This window comes from Puccinia triticina, chromosome 12A, assembly GCF_026914185.1.
Source record: "Puccinia triticina chromosome 12A, complete sequence".
NCBI classification, from domain to species: domain Eukaryota; kingdom Fungi; phylum Basidiomycota; class Pucciniomycetes; order Pucciniales; family Pucciniaceae; genus Puccinia; species Puccinia triticina.
The window spans coordinates 2,734,480-2,754,697 of record NC_070569.1 but is presented as its reverse complement, the minus strand read 5'-3'; the positions used below and the strand labels follow the sequence as shown (position 1 = coordinate 2,754,697).

At 44.0% G+C, this 20,218-nt stretch overlaps 2 protein-coding genes across 2 annotated transcripts; one reads left to right on the top strand and one right to left on the bottom strand.

Annotated features, from left to right (window-relative positions):
• Window positions 1-268: 268 nt before the first annotated feature.
• PtA15_12A237 (uncharacterized protein) lies at window positions 269-4,200 on the top strand (the record flags this gene model as incomplete). Its single annotated transcript, XM_053161825.1, has 5 exons — window positions 269-352; window positions 3,282-3,505; window positions 3,639-3,806; window positions 3,881-3,929; window positions 4,054-4,200. The coding sequence occupies 5 exons, from the start codon at window positions 269-271 to the stop codon at window positions 4,198-4,200; spliced, it is 672 nt and encodes a 223-aa protein (XP_053025804.1).
• A 9,351-nt stretch (window positions 4,201-13,551) lies between these two features.
• On the bottom strand, window positions 13,552-14,085 carry PtA15_12A236 (uncharacterized protein; the record flags this gene model as incomplete). The annotated part of the gene is made up of 3 exons (XM_053161824.1): window positions 13,552-13,691; window positions 13,768-13,871; window positions 13,946-14,085. 3 exons carry the CDS (start codon window positions 14,083-14,085, stop codon window positions 13,552-13,554), a joined length of 384 nt encoding a protein of 127 aa, XP_053025803.1.
• Between the last annotated feature and the right edge of the window lie 6,133 nt (window positions 14,086-20,218).

The window sequence follows — 20,218 nt, the reverse complement described above, 5'->3', positions numbered from 1 at the left end:
GTCTTGCTCACCCCCGCTCCCGACCACCCTCCTCCTCATCCACAGCCACACTTAGCTGAGCCGGAGGAGCCCAACCCTGCCGACCCGCTCAAATGACTCATCCACGCCCAATGTCTCGCCTGCCACTCTCGGATTGTCCCCCGCAGACTCGACTCCCCGCTCTCCAGAAGCCGCGAAAGCCCGGCTGGCCGTCGCCGGCGTCGGCGATCAGGCCCGCTACGCCTTCTGGTGCCGCGGCTCCGGTAGCCCCGCCAAGGAGAGGTCGGTCATGTGTACGCTCGTCGAGGTCAAGCGCCCCGCGGCGGCCTCCCCTTCAAAGCCTTCCCCGCCGGCCGGAGAGCTCATGGTTCTGGTGAGGACGTGCAGCGGGTGGATGGACCTCAACGGCTATTTGCGCGATTTTCTCAACGCTTCCTGACCCTCTCTCCCGCCCATTCGCGTGTTCCTTTTCTGCTGCACCTCCCCCTCTCTTTTGCTTGCTGTGTCTTCTCCCGCTCCATCTTTTTTTTCTCTTCTTTGTAAGTTCAGCAAGTAAGATACATTCATACATGGACTAACTTTGTTTCTGTGCATTTCATATCTCCTGAAGCCTGAGATTTGGCTCCAACTGTTCCCTTGAGTGGCTAGAATCTATTTCCAATCGCTCTGCCCTAAAGCTTATCTAAGTTAAGGCAAACAAAGATCACACACTGACATTCCCACAGCTGATTCAAAACTTGATGATTTAGCCGCCAATTCATTAGACTGACTATTGAAGCTTGATCTTTCCCTGCGCTTGTTGTGTGAAAATGTCAGTCACCAGTATTTTCAGTCAGCACCTGTGCAAAATCAACCAGCAGCTCAACTGTGGCAGCAATCCAATCATGTAAAAATCTCTGGTCAAGTGTCAAGTGTTACATCAACAGTAGCAGGAACAGAAACATCAGCAAGAGCAACACTCCATAAATGCTATCCAAGTGCAGCAATACAATGCTGAATTTCAGGTTAATGGAGCCTCTTACAGTAATAATTAAGATTCAGCATGAATATCACTTGACTTGACATACTGCATAGCATGTACCACTTTCTAAAACACCCAATCAAGTCAAGAATTTGATCACTTTCCACTTCAATTGTGACCATGTTTTCCTGACCACTGTAGCCTAAATTGTTCTTCTCTCTGTTCATCATGTTTTTTCATAAGCATGGTTGAGCTGTCCTATTTCTTGTTGCACTGGATTTTGATCATATTTGCAATAAGTATTTCATGCTTGCTTCAACTGTGCTCATCCAGAAAATTTCTTGAATGAGATGTCAATACATGAAACTTGGCCCAAAAATTTGTTACTGCATTTAGCTCTGATCAACAGTCAGGTCCCCTAACCTTATCATCCACAAGATATTCCTATCATTACCAGATTCTTCACCAAATTCCATTGTGATTATCACATGGGGGACTTGCCTTGTCCTATTGTTAATCTCAGAGATGCAATAACTGTTGTTGTATCTACTATCATACATACACTAACTCTTAGTGCATCTATTTTCAGAGATAAGACAAGATGGTCAACCACAATAAAATATGGATTTAGTTATTCTTAACTTGCTATCTTTTATCTAAACTCACTGCAAAAGAATAAAACCAAGAAAGTATTGTTATTTGCAAAAAATTCAAGGATAAAAGTATTATTGATGTAGTGCAGTGAAAAAATAACAATATGCTACACTAACAACAAATTTAGCATATCAGTCCACTCATAAACAATTATCTCCACCTGGAACAGAAACTAATCCACCTGAAACTTCTGCAAGATCAACCTCTTCTGCTTTCTGCTCAATCAGCTTGGGGGTGTGTCCATAGGCCTGTTGATCCCAAGCTGGATAACTGAGTCTGTAAATATTTCTAAGTTCTTCCACCAATTGTTTTTCATGCTCCCACAGAAATTAATGGGGCCACTTGCATCAGAAAAGCTCATCAATTTAGCATTTGAATCTTAATCAAGGGATGATGCACACAAGGCCTATGTACTTGAAGATTTATATAAACATGGGATTGAAGAAATTTGAAGCAATTATGTGGGGATTAAGCTTTAGCAAGTAACAAGTACATGTTTCAAGCTGCAGTCATTCAAAATTCTAATTCTTCTATAGAGTGAATTGCGGCACTTCTTAAATTAGCAATACTATCACAATTTTCTTCAAATGAATATGAACTGCAGTGCAATGATTCAGGTCCCAATTGATTGATGAAAATGGGAGTCAGAGGGAACAACTGATTTTCTCATGTTTAGTCACCAAAATTTAATCTAGCTGAAACAACTGGCAACAAGTGAATTTCATCAGCTAGAGAGACCTGCGAGAATTGAGAGCCATGGAGTTGGCTTGTAAGTGTGGCCTCTTAATCTGCCTAGACTCATTTAATTCAGTCAGACAAGGCACCTGAAGATTTAGACCTGGGATTTACAGCGGCGAAGCCGCCTTGGACTCTAGTATATTATTAATCCAAGTTTATTAAAGCCTCTGAATCACAAAACAAAACTTCAAGGGTTTCCCCTACAAATCTTCAAAAATCACAAAAAAAAAATCAAGGGTTTCCCCTTTACAACCTCCAGGAAACAAAGATGAAGGGTTTTCCTTCTACAAAAACAACAATATTACAACAACCAAAAACAGAGCAATAATCTGCACCCAGCCACCTAACATCAGCAAGCTGATGCACCGTGGCCCACCATCCATCCCTGTCTAGCAGGGTTAAAAAATGGTGAGAGGATGACTCCCAGCGCGCCGCATTGAAGGCATTATGCAAAGGGGGGCCACCGAGTAGAGCCCCTCAAACTGCGCAAGTGCAACAGCGGAGGGGGTGAGGACAAACCGCACGCTGGAAGTACAGCGGCAGAGGACGCCCTGGGGTAAACAAGCAAGCAAGCCGAGGCCCATCTTATAGACGATCCGCCACTGCCCTACCAGACTCCAGCAGCAAACTCAACTGCTGCATTCATCAAGCCATGACAACTATGCCACCGCCATGCCCCTCCGATGCCTCTTGACCTGCGGGGCACTGCTCTCACTGGCTAGGCGTTGTCAGCAAGACCCTTGTTTGATATTAGGTTGGTCTTATGCGTATTTCTTGGTAATATTGACCGTGATGACAACCACAACTTGGCTCACATACATTCTGTCCGACCAAAAAAAAATTGCATTGAATCTCATCAGCAACTGTTGTCAGAGCATCAAGCTACCCTCCATCCTCAGCCTTGCATCAGCACTATCAGTATCAGTGTCGGCATTGGCACCGGCGCCAGTATCTTTGTCTTTCGCCTGCGCCCTCAACAAGGAACTCGCCCTTTACTATTGCAAAATTGCTATCAACCAATACCACCTCGCCTCTGACCATCCCCCCCGACGCCGGACACAACAAGGGCCAGAAAGCGCGTGCCGAGCTCCGCATCCTCGGCATCTCTCTCGCCCTCCTTGGCAGTATCGGATACGCCCTCTACGAGATCTGGTACAAGCGCACGATCGCCTGGTCGGACTCCTACCTGACCCCGCTTGGATCAGAAGGGGGGGAGAGGAGGAGGAGCAGGGGCAACCGAAGGGCAGATTGGAACCGGACGGGACGCACGGCACGGCGCCGCCCAGCCTCTACGGCCAGGACACAGCCTGCTTGACGCAAACCTCATGAAGACCATGCTCGGCCTCGTGTCACTCTGTCTGCTCTGGATCCCCAGCCCCCTGCTCAACTGGTCGGGCATCGAGTGCTTTGAAGTCGTCAAGGACCCAGTGATCGCTTGGATGATCTTGGGCATCATCTTCATGGGCGTACTCTTGTAAGAGCCTCCCCCCTCTTCGAAGATATGTTCCAGAGCTCATTGACCGTGTCTTTGCCTCTGTCTTTCTGTAGCAATGCTGGCTTCATGATCCTGATAGGCCTTTGGGGCCCAGTCTTAGCAGTTGAGTCTACCCTTCCCTGCTCTCCCCACCACCACCGCCAAAAACGCCCACTTGGTTTTCCTAGACTAGAAAGACTAAGGTCCGCAGACCCACTTAAACTGAAGCTCCTCTACCCCTCTTCAGTCCGTAGGTAGCTTGTGCACCTTGGTCCTGATCACGATCGTCGACCACACTATCATCGGCGCGATCAACTCCCACGAGTCCGACCGGGCCGTGCCCCCCTTCAGCATCCTCAGCTTCATCGACTGCCTCTCCATCCTCAACTTCTAGAATTCATCCTCCTCCTCTTTGTCTCTCATCTTCCCCTCCACCCCCATTTTTTTGTGGATAAGCATGTTGTGTACTTTTAGTCTTATGTGGAGTCTGAATGCACCTTCATGACCATCAGCATCAGTACCATCATCATTATCATTGTATTGGCAATCAAACTTGTAATATTTTGTTGAAATAAGTACAAATCATACATCTTCAATATCTAAGAAGCTTGACAGCCTGGTCCATCACTAGATGCAGAACCGCTTGCTTGTTGGGGAATCAAGGAACTTACCGGAGACGGATCCTTGAAGCCAAAGAAATCATAAATGGTATCGTCCCTCTTGAGCTGGATCAGGGGGGTCAAGGGAGAGAGAGACATGGGCCCAGCGGACATCCTCGTCCTCGAAAGGTTCGGGCCGGGCTTGGCGAGTTTTCTGGGGAATCAATGTTTTCACATCTGCTTCTCATTAAATTATAATCCTGACCCTCCTGATATATCTTCTCTCAGCCTTCCTCCCATTTTCAATTTTTTTTTTTTTGGCTGGTGAAGCTGCGTGATGACGTGTAGATAATCTGATTGTTGTGTTAGATCTGGTTTGCCCACCCATACAGCATTTACATATATGAATCAAAACTTCTCCATTGAGAATCTTTGGGGCCAAGTCTCAAGATGGCTTTGCCACTGAAAATCTAATGTACAAGCCTCTTTTCATCCCTTGTTGAGGGAATCATTGACATGGAGAGGCCATTGATATACATTGCAATTCCCTCCTGATTAATTCCCATTCATCATCATGTGTGATTGTTTATTCTCAATTTCCATATTATTGGCCTGCTTATCTTGAGTTGTTGAAATTTTTGAACATTCAATCAGGATGATGGTGGGAATAAATTGACAATTACTTAGTGCATTATGGGTAAACTAAAACATTCTAAAATATGCTGCAGAGGTCAGCCTATGACAGAGAGATTGCAGCGGCAAAGCCGCCTTGGCCTCTAGTTGTTTTACTAATTTTTTGTATGTAATACTATTTTTGGGCGCTTTCTGTGGGCAATTGTTATTTATACAATTAGTACATGAAGGAATAGGAATAAGGGGGTACTTTAAGTGGGTGACCCCCCTTAATTTATGATGAGGAATCTGATTCTGCAATAATAATTTAATAATTATTATTATTTACTGAGTTATTGCAGTCTTTTGGATACTTGATGTACTAAGGCTGACACTCGCCCCCTCTAAAAAAGGTTAAATTCTGAAATAATTTAATCTTTGTGTTTAGAGTTCTTGAATCTTCTTAGATATTTATCCGCATCTTTAATGTCTTTTTCTGGTATCCATTCATCTTCATGAATTGGGTTCCTGTATCTTACAAGATATAATTCATCTTTCTCTCCTCTGATCTTCTTGTCTTTCAAGATCTTATGAATTTTCTTCTCCTCTGACTCTTCAAGTGGAGGTACTTCTGCTTCAGGTATTTCCTTGCGTAAAGGGAATAATTCAGCATCTGATTCATTATAGTGTTTGAGTAAGCTTACTGGAAATGTAGGATGTTTCTTTTCTAATTCTCCATATAGTTCCACTTCTACTGCATTTGGTCCATGTAATGCCTTGACTACAAATGGGCCAACAAATGCATTCCTAAGCTTCTTAGGTCCTTTAATATTAGTAAAGTTTGTAGTTGATATTAATACTAAATCTCCTATTTTGAAGCTGGGTACTTTGTGCTTTTTGTCCCATTTTTCTTTGCTGTATTCAAATGCATTATCCATGCTTTGTTGAGCTTGTTTTCTGGCTTTGTCCAGCATGTTCTTGAAGCTTGCTGCTGTGGGATGTACTTCTACCAAGTCCTTTTTTAAGCTGTCTTGTGGTAGTCTGGGGTTCCATCCTTTCTCTAGAATAGCTGGTGTTTTTCCTGTTGATGCATGGGTTGATGTTCTGTAGGCTAGTTCTAGGGCTGGTAATAGTGTAACCCAGTCATGAGTAAATCCATCAGAGTCTTTAAATTCTAATCCATAGGCACAGAATCTCCTTAGCATGTCTTCCAAGGTTTGAATCATTCTCTCTGCTAGTCCATCAGTTTGTGGATGGTAGGCTGTTGAGAAAGAGAGTTTAGTGCCAAATAGGCTGTACAGTCCTCTCCATAGATCTGATGTAAACTTGGGATCTCTGTCACTGATGATATTTTTGAATAGTCCTGTCCATGAAATCACTTGTTGCCAAATCATTATAGCTGTGTCCATAGCTGTATCATCTTTGTGACATGGTAAGAATATAGGTGTTTTACTAAATCTGTCTACAATAACTAGACATGCATTATAGTTTTTCTTTCCTCCAGGTGGTAATCCTGTAACCCAGTCCATGTTAACTGTTTCCCATGGTCTAGTGGGTTGTTCTATTTTCATCATATGTCCAAACCTTTTGCCTGTTGCCTTATTTGCTCTCTGGCATCTTTCACATGTAGTGCAGTATGTTTCTACATCTTGTTGCCATGTTGGCCACCATGCTAGGTTTCTTACTCTGTCTTCTTTTCTGTCTGAAGATAGATGGCCAGATGATGTACTGTCATGGCATTCATGTAGTAGTGTATTGATCAATACTCTGTCCATTACTGTTAGTACACATGTGTGTTTGGATCTGTGGTAGATGATACCGTCAAATAGGTGAAATCTTCCTTCTTGGTATGATTTCTTCCATGCTGTATCTAATGCTGCAATCAGGTCATCATCCTTTGAATCTGTTTTGGACAATATTTGTACTAGTAATGTACAGTTCTTGTCTTGTTTGTAACTATTTCTGATTTTGTCAAAGAATTCATCTTCTAGTTCAGTAATGCTAATTCCCATAATTGGCAGTTCCTCTGGGTCTTCAGGCGCCCAGGCTGGATTATCTGGTGTGTTTGGTAGGGACCATCTAGAGAGTCCATCTGCATTTTTATGCAATCTCCCTTCTTTATGAATTATTGTCATGTTACCTCTGTACACTTGAATGGATATCTGCCATCTAAGCACATGTCTGTTAGAGGTTTTCATATTGATGAGTGATTTTAGTGCAATACAGTCTGTGATGACATCAAATACACTTCTATCTAGATAGTAGTGGAGTTTCTCTAGGGCCCAGACTAAACATAAGCATTCTAGTTGGCTTGCTCCATATCTTGCTTCAGTTTTCTTGAGTTGTCTGGATATGAAACAAATGGGACCTTCCACTGGTTTATCATTGATGATTTGTAATTGATGGAGTGCTGCTCCTAGTCCTTCCATTGAGGCATCAACATATAATACAAAAGGTTTCTTGAAATCTGGCATTAATAATAGAGGTGCTCTAGTCAGATGTTCTCTTATTTTATTAAATGCCATATGTCTTTCTGTGGTCATTTCAAAGGCAGTATCATTAGAAGCTATCTCATACAAGCTTCTGGCCATGGCTGCATAGCCTTCTAGGTGTTGTCTATAGTAGCTGGCAAACCCAAGAAAGCTTTGCATTTCTTTTTTGTTTGTAGGTGCTGGTTTTTGTAACACTGCTGCTACTTTATTCTGGTCTATGCATAATGCTAGTCCTGAAACTACGTGTCCTAGTGCTTTAATTTCTGCAAATCCAAATGCACATTTCTTCAGGGAGATTTTCATATTGGCATTAATTATCTTTGTAAGAACCAGTTCTATTCTGCTCATGTGGTCTCCCCAAGTCTCAGAGCATATAATTATGTCATCTATGTATATAATTAGCCATCCCAGTCCAAGTTCTTCACAGAAGATGGTATTCATCATTCTTTGGAAATGTGATGGGGCATTTTTAATTCCAAAAGGCATTCTAAGGTACTCATAAACTCCTTTATGTGTTATGATTCTCAGGTATTTTCTTGCACGTTCTGTTACTACATTCTGATGAAATCCTTTCAAAGCATCCATAATATTTGTAATGTATTTTGCTTTAGCTAGGTTAGTCAGAGTCTCCTGTATCCTTGGTATAGGATATCTGTCTGGGACTGTGTAGGTGTTCAGTGCACGGAAATCTCCTACCATGCGTGATTTACCATTGTGGTAGGTTATAATTACTGGTGTGGTTATTTCCACTTCTTCATTATGCCCTACTTTTCTAAGGACATTAAGCCTTACCAGCTCTTCCAAGTGTTTTGCAAGCTCTTCTCTTGCTCTGGGGCTTGCTGGGTAGGCTGGTCTCTTTAGCAAAGGTGGGTAGGGGCGCTCTATGTTTAATTTAATGTCCACTTCGTGGCCTGTGACTGCCCCTAGTGGCTCCTTGTCTGATGCAAATGCAGCCTTGTTTCTATACAGCATGTTGCGTAACTGTAGTAGTTGATCTACGCTCAGTTTATCATTAAAATTGGCTTCTGCTAGTTGTTCTCTTCCAAATCTTTCTTGTTCTTCATCCTGTATTTCTACTTGTTCCACAGGTAAAGGCTCTTTGGATTTAAATAGGAATTTCTTCTTTTTATTGTCATTCCCAATAGTGAAGTATTCTTCTCTGCTATTGGTTATGTCAAAGCCATAGATATTTAAGTAATCATTTCCTAGTATGAAGTGTTTGCTCACTGCATCCTCTATTACAATAAATTCCACTGTCATTCTGACTAATCCTGTTGGGTGAGGGATTATTATGGGGCATTCAAATACTCCTATTGGTTTCATGGTACTACTGGCACTGTTGATTCTTACTTTTCCTAGTGGTAGAAGAATGTCCTTGTAGTCTGGGCATAATTTCCTCAAGCATGTCTCAGGTACTACTGAGCAATATGCACCACTGTCAAGTAACATTTCTGCTTCCCTACCATTAAACAGTATATGTGTAATGTTGGTTTTACCAGCTGTGTAGCCTTTTCCTCTTGTTGGCTTGGTTTTCATCAGTCTGGCTTCCTGGATATTTCCTATAGGTTGTCCAGGATGCCATGCTTGTGGTAAATTATGCTCTGTTTCAGCTTCAGCCACTTCTATATCTATGTTAATCATGTTACAAGACCCTGATGAGACTGAAGACCCATCATCATGTATTTCCTCTGTATCTGATTGAGTCTTCTCTTTTGCTGTTTCTTCTGCCTCTATTTCAACATTGTTAATGTTTTTCTTTGGCTGGGGGCAGTTTGGTGAAGTATGTCCCATTTTACCACAGTTGTAGCATTTCTTATCTTTCTGATAACTCTGGTCTTTCGAGGAGGATGGTTTTTTCTCCTCTGTTTTCTCCGTTTTATCTCCTTGATATTTAGGCTTATATCTTCTGCCAATGCGTGTACGTGTAGTTATATCTTCTAATGTGTTACTAATATCCTCTGTACTTGCATTGTAGGGTAGTCTACTTTTAATGGCATGTTTTAGATCTCCTCCACATTTCTTGAGGATTCTCAGGTGGACTTCATTGTCTGTCAAATTGGGCCAAATGGCTTTCAATCTGTCTTTCTGAGATATAACCCATTTAAGTGGATTATCCTTTTCAATATCAAAGGTACTCTCATCAAATTTATTTTCAATTTTGAAGTGCCATGCTGGGCTTCCCCATTTACTATTAATTTGGTCTTTCCACCATTCCCAAGATTGTTTGCCGTGGGTTGAGCGTAAGTCTGTGAACCAGCGCTTGGCGCAACCTTTGAAGAGGCTGTTGAGTCTTCCAGTAATTGAGGAATCACTAAGCTCAAAATCTTCTTGGTACAAATCAATTGTCTTAATGAAGTCCAGGTGATCATATTCTCCTTCACCTCTAAATGATGGCCAATCTTTAATTCTGGGTACATCTTTAGAGTTATCCCTCATGGTTTGGATACTTGGATTATATGATTGTTCCTTGAAAAATGGTGTTGGTGGCACTGTGTACTCCTTTCTCAAGGGTGTTTCCTCCTCTGCCATTCTTCTGAAGGGATTGCTGGATTGATGTGGTGGTACATCTTTTATTCCTTGTTTGTATGGTGTCTGAAATTGGGGTTGCACTTGTATATTATTGCCAATTTTTTGTGCTATGTTGTCCATGTTGGCCATAAATTTACTCTGCATTTCATCAAACTTATTGTTAATTTTTATGATTTCATCTGCCATACTGTCACTGTTATGTATAATAAGTTGTTCCAATTTATCAACTTTGTCCATTATCTCAAGTATGTTTTCATCTTGAGTTTCACGGTTTTCTGACTCATGTTCACTATCTATTTTTAATTGGTCCAATTTACTGGTAATATCCAATCTGTTAATGTCAGTATGTATTGCATTCAATGTCGCAATTACTGAAGTTTCCTTAGCATTTGTCTGAATTTCTGTTGTGACTTTTTGTAATTTATTATTGTAATCTACAAGTCCTAATTTTATGTTGCTTATTTGTTGTATTATGCCTGTAGTTTTCTTAACCTCTGGTACAATAATTTTAATGTCTTTAGCGCTATCCACCGCATGTTCTGCTAAATTTTTGATTTTAAAGGCGCTATCATGTACATTCTGGTGGATTGCATTGATTTTACCATCAATGTGCTTTATGTTTTTAATCAAAATTTGATTAAAAAAATCTTCCACTCGTGCTAGAGGCTCATTTGGGTCAATAAGCTCTTCAAGGTTTTCTGTCTTTTCTTTTTTGTTGGTCCCTTTAACCTCTTTTGGCTGTTTACTAGGTTGTCCTTGCTTATTCAAGCGTTGGACTTCTTGGCGCACTGTTTTGTTACTGTTTCCTGTTGCTTGGGTCTCCCTCATAACAGTGTTTGTTTTTACTGTGTTATGTTTCTCTGGTTTGGTAACGTGTTTGTATTGCTTTGCAGAAATTAAGATAGTTTCTTTCTCAGACTGTAGAACATGCTCTTTAGGTATTGGTAAGACAGGCTCTGTAGGTAATGCGGTCTCTTTAGCAGATGGAGAAGCAATCTCTGTATTAGAAAACAGGTTAAGGTGTGAAACTGCATGCTCTGTGTTGGAAAGATGGGGTTGTTTGCTCATAATGTCGGGTTTACTATGCTTAGATGTGGAGGGTACCGGTATGGGGTTATTAGGATTATTACCTATTCCTCGATCGCATCCTTGACCTCCATGAGCACTCGGGCCATGCGGAAAGTCTCTTTCCACTTGTTCTCTCTCTTCTTTGGCTTTTGCTCGTAGGGTTTTGGCTTCGATCCCGACGCTGCCGGTTTGGTTCGGTCAATTTTTGGGATCTTGTACGGCTTCTTCGGATCACGCTCTTTGCTTTCCTTTGTCGGTTGCTTGTTGTTCTTGAGCACCTTGATGTGCTTGCGTTCCGTGTAAGGGTTCCATCCATCCGAGTGATTCGCTAGGATCTCCTTCCACGGGAGGAACTTCTGTACGACCCGGAACGACGAGATTACCTGCTCGAGGTATGATTTGAGTAAGTCCATCTCGTCGTAGTTCTTGGCATTCAGGTAGGCGGCCTTCGTCGCTCTGAAGATTGCTATCGCGTCCTCCTGCGCTTTGTTGAGGACTGGGGCCAAGTGATGTCAGTATAGAGTCTTCGGCGTTAGTGTATTTAGATGGTGTGTCGACTAACCTCGAGGGGGTGCCTCGGTTACTACCTTGAGTTCTTCCTCCTCGGTCTCGCCTTCCTCGACTTCTTTTGGTGGGGGGAGGGTTTGCTGAGTGGTCTTTTCCTGATCTGGTGTCAACCATATCAGGAGAGGACTTTAGTTAGTTTGGTTTTTGTATTTAATTTATGTCTTGGTTTGGTAAGTGAAAGATTTTACCTTTGAGTAATTTGAGCGCCGCGGCTTTTGGGTCGAATTGGTTTTTGATGATCCTAGCGGGTAACGTTGCCGGGTGAGGTCGTCGTCGCTCCTGGTATGGGCTAAGGAAGAAGCCGGGCGGGAGAGACTCGGTACGCTTGGCTTGTTTCTTTTCGGCCGCGGTTTTCGGATTGGCGGATTTGGTAGTATCCGGGTAGTTATCGACGGGTTTAGCGGCTGGCACGGGAGCAGGCACTAAAGTCGAAATATAGGGATAAAACGGCAGAAATATTTTTTTTGGTAGTTTAGTTTATGTACTTTTTTTGTGTATATTTTACTGGTTTTATCTCTAATGCGCAATAAGGCAAAAACAAGCAAAAAAATCGTACTTGTTTAGTGGATTTAATTGGTTTTTATGTAAAAACTGGAGTTCTGACGGCAAAATTATGGGGATAATTGCTAAAAATAAGGAATAAACTCTGCAAAAAGTCAGTTTTATCCTTGACAGGTACTCTGGGTAAAAAAAACACGATGAGGCCCCCAAATGACAGCTCTGTTTATGAAGCTTAGGGCAAAAAACCCGTCAAAACAAGAGTTTTGGGCCCTAGCACTATAACTGTGCTGATGTAAACACTAGTAATGTAAATTACTAAACTTGTTACGTGGTAATTTGGCCACTACAAGGGTTTTAAACACTCTTTAAAAAGAGGAAGATTTATTATGTAACTAGAGGCCAAGGCGGCTTTGCCGCTGCAATCTCTCTGTCATAGGCTGACCTCTGCAGCATATTTTAGAATGTTTTAGTTTACCCATAATGCACTAAGTAATTGTCAATTTATTCCCACCATCATCCTGATTGAATGTTCAAAAATTTCAACAACTCAAGATAAGCAGGCCAATAATATGGAAATTGAGAATAAACAATCACACATGATGATGAATGGGAATTAATCAGGAGGGAATTGCAATGTATATCAATGGCCTCTCCATGTCAATGATTCCCTCAACAAGGGATGAAAAGAGGCTTGTACATTAGATTTTCAGTGGCAAAGCCATCTTGAGACTTGGCCCCAAAGATTCTCAATGGAGAAGTTTTGATTCATATATGTAAATGCTGTATGGGTGGGCAAACCAGATCTAACACAACAATCAGATTATCTACACGTCATCACGCAGCTTCACCAGCCAAAAAAAAAAAAATTGAAAATGGGAGGAAGGCTGAGAGAAGATATATCAGGAGGGTCAGGATTATAATTTAATGAGAAGCAGATGTGAAAACATTGATTCCCCAGAAAACTCGCCAAGCCCGGCCCGAACCTTTCGAGGACGAGGATGTCCGCTGGGCCCATGTCTCTCTCTCCCTTGACCCCCCTGATCCAGCTCAAGAGGGACGATACCATTTATGATTTCTTTGGCTTCAAGGATCCGTCTCCGGTAAGTTCCTTGATTCCCCAACAAGCAAGCGGTTCTGCATCTAGTGATGGACCAGGCTGTCAAGCTTCTTAGATATTGAAGATGTATGATTTGTACTTATTTCAACAAAATATTACAAGTTTGATTGCCAATACAATGATAATGATGATGGTACTGATGCTGATGGTCATGAAGGTGCATTCAGACTCCACATAAGACTAAAAGTACACAACATGCTTATCCACAAAAAAATGGGGGTGGAGGGGAAGATGAGAGACAAAGAGGAGGAGGATGAATTCTAGAAGTTGAGGATGGAGAGGCAGTCGATGAAGCTGAGGATGCCGAAGGGGGGCACGGCCCGGTCGGACTCGTGGGAGTTGATCGCGCCGATGATAGTGTGGTCGACGATCGTGATCAGGACCAAGGTGCACAAGCTACCTACGGACTGAAGAGGGGTAGAGGAGCTTCAGTTTAAGTGGGTCTGCGGACCTTAGTCTTTCTAGTCTAGGAAAACCAAGTGGGCGTTTTTGGCGGTGGTGGTGGGGAGAGCAGGGAAGGGTAGACTCAACTGCTAAGACTGGGCCCCAAAGGCCTATCAGGATCATGAAGCCAGCATTGCTACAGAAAGACAGAGGCAAAGACACGGTCAATGAGCTCTGGAACATATCTTCGAAGAGGGGGGAGGCTCTTACAAGAGTACGCCCATGAAGATGATGCCCAAGATCATCCAAGCGATCACTGGGTCCTTGACGACTTCAAAGCACTCGATGCCCGACCAGTTGAGCAGGGGGCTGGGGATCCAGAGCAGACAGAGTGACACGAGGCCGAGCATGGTCTTCATGAGGTTTGCGTCAAGCAGGCTGTGTCCTGGCCGTAGAGGCTGGGCGGCGCCGTGCCGTGCGTCCCGTCCGGTTCCAATCTGCCCTTCGGTTGCCCCTGCTCCTCCTCCTCTCCCCCCCTTCTGATCCAAGCGGGGTCAGGTAGGAGTCCGACCAGGCGATCGTGCGCTTGTACCAGATCTCGTAGAGGGCGTATCCGATACTGCCAAGGAGGGCGAGAGAGATGCCGAGGATGCGGAGCTCGGCACGCGCTTTCTGGCCCTTGTTGTGTCCGGCGTCGGGGGGGATGGTCAGAGGCGAGGTGGTATTGGTTGATAGCAATTTTGCAATAGTAAAGGGCGAGTTCCTTGTTGAGGGCGCAGGCGAAAGACAAAGATACTGGCGCCGGTGCCAATGCCGACACTGATACTGATAGTGCTGATGCAAGGCTGAGGATGGAGGGTAGCTTGATGCTCTGACAACAGTTGCTGATGAGATTCAATGCAATTTTTTTTTGGTCGGACAGAATGTATGTGAGCCAAGTTGTGGTTGTCATCACGGTCAATATTACCAAGAAATACGCATAAGACCAACCTAATATCAAACAAGGGTCTTGCTGACAACGCCTAGCCAGTGAGAGCAGTGCCCCGCAGGTCAAGAGGCATCGGAGGGGCATGGCGGTGGCATAGTTGTCATGGCTTGATGAATGCAGCAGTTGAGTTTGCTGCTGGAGTCTGGTAGGGCAGTGGCGGATCGTCTATAAGATGGGCCTCGGCTTGCTTGCTTGTTTACCCCAGGGCGTCCTCTGCCGCTGTACTTCCAGCGTGCGGTTTGTCCTCACCCCCTCCGCTGTTGCACTTGCGCAGTTTGAGGGGCTCTACTCGGTGGCCCCCCTTTGCATAATGCCTTCAATGCGGCGCGCTGGGAGTCATCCTCTCACCATTTTTTAACCCTGCTAGACAGGGATGGATGGTGGGCCACGGTGCATCAGCTTGCTGATGTTAGGTGGCTGGGTGCAGATTATTGCTCTGTTTTTGGTTGTTGTAATATTGTTGTTTTTGTAGAAGGAAAACCCTTCATCTTTGTTTCCTGGAGGTTGTAAAGGGGAAACCCTTGATTTTTTTTTGTGATTTTTGAAGATTCGTAGGGGAAACCCTTGAAGTTTTGTTTTGTGATTCAGAGGCTTTAATAAACTTGGATTAAAGTACATAAAATTAAACTGTTGTACAATAATGAGTAATATTACTCGTGTAAAAATACCCCGTGAAAGTATTATTGTCTTTTGAAAAAAGCTTGGACTTTTTTGCTTTTTCGGATTTCTGAGGTATGTACTTAGCATGCATATTACAGGTTTAATCCTGCTGTTTCTGACCAACACAGCAGTGATATGATATCATATCTCCGATCCGGGAAGCTGCCATATCCTCCACCAACCCTCACCGCAATCCCACCAACACCGACCTCATAACCAACCCTTACTCGATCCCACCCGCATCACCTCAGCCCCCTTCCCTGGCAACCTTCCCACCAGCACCTCACTCGATGGTCTATCGTCCCCACCCCCCGGCAACCAAAATCACTGTTGTTCAAATGTCCCAGCAAGGCCTCCCAATGGACTCCATCCAGCAACTGTTGGGTGTTCAATTCTCCCCTCAATCGTTCTGCCGTTGGAAGCACCTCTTTGAAGAAACGCGCTCCGTCATCAGAGATCCAATCGACTACCAAGAACGAGGTCGCCCGGCGAGTCTCACTCGCGATGAGTGCAACTTTATGATTGAGCTCGTTCGTTCTGAGCCTGGCCTCTTCTTGGACGAAATACGAGAGAAATTGTATGAATCCTCCGGTGTCCTTCTCAGTACCTCCGGCGTTTACAGGACCCTCGTCAAGAAGTTGTCGATTACCTTGAAGAAACCAGACACAAAGAATATCCGCAAGTCACTTGTTACAAAGTATGCATACGTTGAACGCATGGAGTTCTTCCCTGCAGATTTCTTGGTATTCACTGGTAAGTATTGTACTCCTTTGTTATGAAAATAAGCAAGCTGAAATCTTACCTTTGTGCACTGGCATTCAGATGAATGCTCCTTTGCTGACAAGGACCTCCTCCGAACTTACGCAAGGTCAGAAAAAGGAACACCATCGTCAAAGTACCTCGTCAACCAGAACCCGGATCGAATCAGTCTACTCCCAGCGATCTCGCTTGACGGGTTATTGGCCCTCACCACTACTTTCAACACCTTTACCGGTCATAAATTCGAGCATTTTCTAGAATTCAGCTTGGTGAGTGTTGTTCCTCATGTGAGCCACGACTCTTCCTCGTACTTTCCAAGCTGACAAGCACTCCGTTCTAGCTCCCTTGGATGAACAGGTACCCCAATGTGAACTCCGTCATTGTGTGCGACAACGCAACCATCCACCGAGGGGAACGTGTCAAAGAGCTCTGCAACGCCGCCGGGGTCCGAATCCATTTCTTGCCACCCTACTGCCCAGAACTGAACCCAATCAAGCTCTGCTTTGCGGCAATCAAGCAGGACTTAAGGGCAACTCAACTTTTGAACCAAACCGACGACCCAGAATGGGAGATCCGCCAAGTCGCCGCCCAAATCATGACCAATAAGTTGTCCTATAAACTCTACCGTCACTGTGGATACTGTGTTCCAGTTCCAAACCACCACTAGTCCAAATGTGATCTCTTCTCTCTCTCCGACTTTTCTTACATCTTATCTGAGTTCTGAGTTCATGTCTAGTCCAAAACAACCTGAGTTTTCCAGTCTCCAGCCCCAGTTTGTTCGTCCCCAGCCCCAGTGTCCTGTCCTAAGCTCCAGTCCACTTGTCAAATAAAACCCTGTCCTTGTCCTCTCTTTGTCCTGTCCCAAGTTCTTTGTTGCGCTTTGCCAAATCAACCAATAAAAATTTGTTTTGCACACATGTAACTTCCTCCGCCGAGGTTGGTGATGAAAGAGGCTTAATGGTTTATGTGCGAGATACAAGTCTGGATGAGAGAAGCGTGTGAAATACAAGTCTGGATGCTGGTGTGGTGCTCCATTGGTGTGACAATGCCAAAAGCACATTGCAGAGGTATTGAGACAGCATAGATACAGCTATCATTCATTATAAGAGGAGGAAGTTATATATAATACAAGCAGTGTATGTGTTGATGGGAGGAATGGATTCATTACAGATACAGACAGATGGATGAGGGATAGTGTTAGCACGGACGGAACGGCAGACTAGGATCATGTAGGATGGACGGCGTGATCAGGGATGGAATGGAGGACCATGACTAGGTAGGATGGCAGGGAGGTGGAAGGATGTTATCAATAGAAGAGGTGGAAGGTATTGGGAGCACATGTCTCAACCAGGAATGGAAGGGAGGATGGTGTGGTGTATCAAGTAAGGCAGTGTTGTAAGGGTATATTATCTTTATAAGGGTGGTATATTACTTTATAAGGGTCTAGGATTCAGTATGATGGGATATGGATGTAAGTATTAATTAGGGAGGAGGAAGAAGGAAGGATGGAGCAAGGTGGGAGGAGAGGCTTTGACCCCCAATATTCTGGATGGAAGAAGGCAACAGCTGGACATGCAGGCATATGGTAGGTTACGGAAGGTTGTTTGGGTCACCTAGCAACACATGATATCATGCAGTGCAGCATATGCAGGCAGATAAGGTGTTCAAGGAGCCTGCCTGCAGGATCAATTACATCATTGTTTGGCAGGCAGTGCAACACATGCATATATTGCTGTGCAACTGATATCCCCTCCTGCAGAATCCATTACCTCATTGTTTGGCAGGCAGTGCAACACATGCATATCTTGCTGTGCAACTGATATCCCCTGCAGAAAATAGCCCTCACAAGGAGTTCCCCTGGAGCTAAATTCCCTCACCCTTCAATATATAAGGAGGCCTCTTTCCCCCCCTCATCAGATCTTTTCCCCATCAGCCTAGGAAGGTTTGGTCACAGTGGTTAGTTTAGTTACAGTGGTAGTTTAGTGGTAGTTTAGTGGTAGTGGTAGTAGTAGTGGTAGTGTTAAGTTTGAGTCAGTAGTAGTAGTAGTAGTCAGGAGCTCTAGTAGTAATTAAAGTGCCTTATCAAGAGATTGTTAAGGAAGAGATTATTACCAACTTCATCAACAACAATTATAACAAGTAGTAGTAGTGTAGTAGCAACCAGGAGCTCTAGTATTGATTAAAGTGCCTTATCAAGAGATTGTTTAAGGAAGAGATCATTACCAACCTTTTCATCAACAACCCAACATCAACAACAATTGTATTTTACATAATTAATCCCACTGGATTATATTATCCCCCATCATCAGAATTTGTAACAGATCTGCAAGAATAGTGATTTGAGGAATCTAGGTCTGATAGAGATTACTATACAAAAGTAAGATCTATCTTGGAATCAGCCACATCTTTATAAATATTGATTACAAGACTCTTAGTTATTTGCATAGTACCATTAGAGGGGCAGGTCTTTCAAACCACCCGTAAGTTGTAATAGCCTTTCAACCTATTAGCAATTTATTTCCCCCTCAGAGGATATTTTCACCAAATAAACATTTAGTGTCCCACAAGAGTCCCTACACCGGATGGAAGAGAACCTATTGAAAATGAAATTAAAGAGATAAATACAAGTCTGGATGCTGGATGAGAGAGAAGAGTGCGAAATACAATCCTAAAACAGGCGACGAAGAGGAGGAGATACAGCGAAAAGGTCTAATGAGAAGCGCGACGCTTCTCAATTTTTTTGGTGTTGTCTTGCTTATATGGTCCTAAAACTGGCGACAAAGAGCAAGGAGCGATCCAGAGCGAGGAGCGATCCTAAAACAGGCGACAAAGAGGAGGAGATACGGCGAAAAGGTCTAATGAGAAGCGCGACGCTTCTCAAATTTTTTGGTGTTGTCTCGCAATTGGGCAATTATGCCAGGAGACAAGCCCCAACGGGCCATTTCATCTCGAGTGATGCTTTCTGATTGAAAGTAGGCAGGATGGTAAATATCCTTCTCGTTGAGGATGCTGAGGACGTCATCCTTCTTACTCGGCTTGATTTTGACGAAATCGAGGTACTGTGCCATGAGGTCCTCATCGGGCTCAGCCACCGGCGAATCAACCAATCCTTCGGAAGGGGAAGAGCTGCGATTGGCTTGGGGGGAGGCTTCCTCGATTACGTGAGAGATCTTGCGTTTCTTGTAGGCCGAAAGCTTTTCAAACCAAAGCGCCGATGGGGGAGCATTGTAGTTAACCCCTACAACTTCTTGTAACTACATCCAGCTCATGCAGTGAATCAGTTCAGGCCAGGACAAGCAAAAGAGAATGAGACAAAGGCAACTTACAATATCATGCGCCCAAAGTTGGGTATTTTGAGTAGTCAAGGGGATGTATCGGGTGGGGTCCTTTGGATCAATGAAGACCGGCCATTTCAAGAGGTACTTCACGTTGGGTGGGTGCTTTGCATAAAGCTGGCTCATGACAACATCAAGCCCCTTGAAGTCGCTGGCTGAAAGATTATTAGCGTTTGAGCTGAGACTGCCGCTGGCGTTCTGAGCCGCCATCTGAGTCAAAACGTGTGTTTTGATATCGACCGAAATCTTTGCCTGTTTTGCTATGGCGGCAAGATCAGCCATCTCAACGTGGAGGCCGGCGTGGACGTGATCCGCGTGGGTGTCTCTCATGGTCTGGATCCAACGAGCGTAAGTTTCCTCGTTGTTGACCGTGTAGTTGTACTTCTTGTGGAATTCCGGGGTTGTCTTGAAGGCCAAAGAGACCTGCCACAAAATGGGTGGGGATCCGGAGGTGAGCGCGTTTCGGATGAGTCCGTCAGAACCGTCCACAATCTTTCCAGCCTCTGCTGCAACAAGTCTGCGGAAACCGTCGAGATTCAAAGATCCTATATCAAAGGTTATCGCAAAGACCTTCTTTGTTTTTACAGTGTTCGATAACTTTGGGTTGCCCGGTTTGGGGCAGTACAGCTTGAAGGAAGTGCTGCAATGCGCTTTCTGCGGCTGGCAGAAGCAAAAACAAGGTTCGTAACCAATAATCAATGTGGACAACCAAGAAAGGGAGGAACTCACTGTGGAAAGAACTGCGTCAGTGCCGTCTTGGCCGTGGGCGCGATCGCGCTCCGCATCGGAAAGATATCCCAT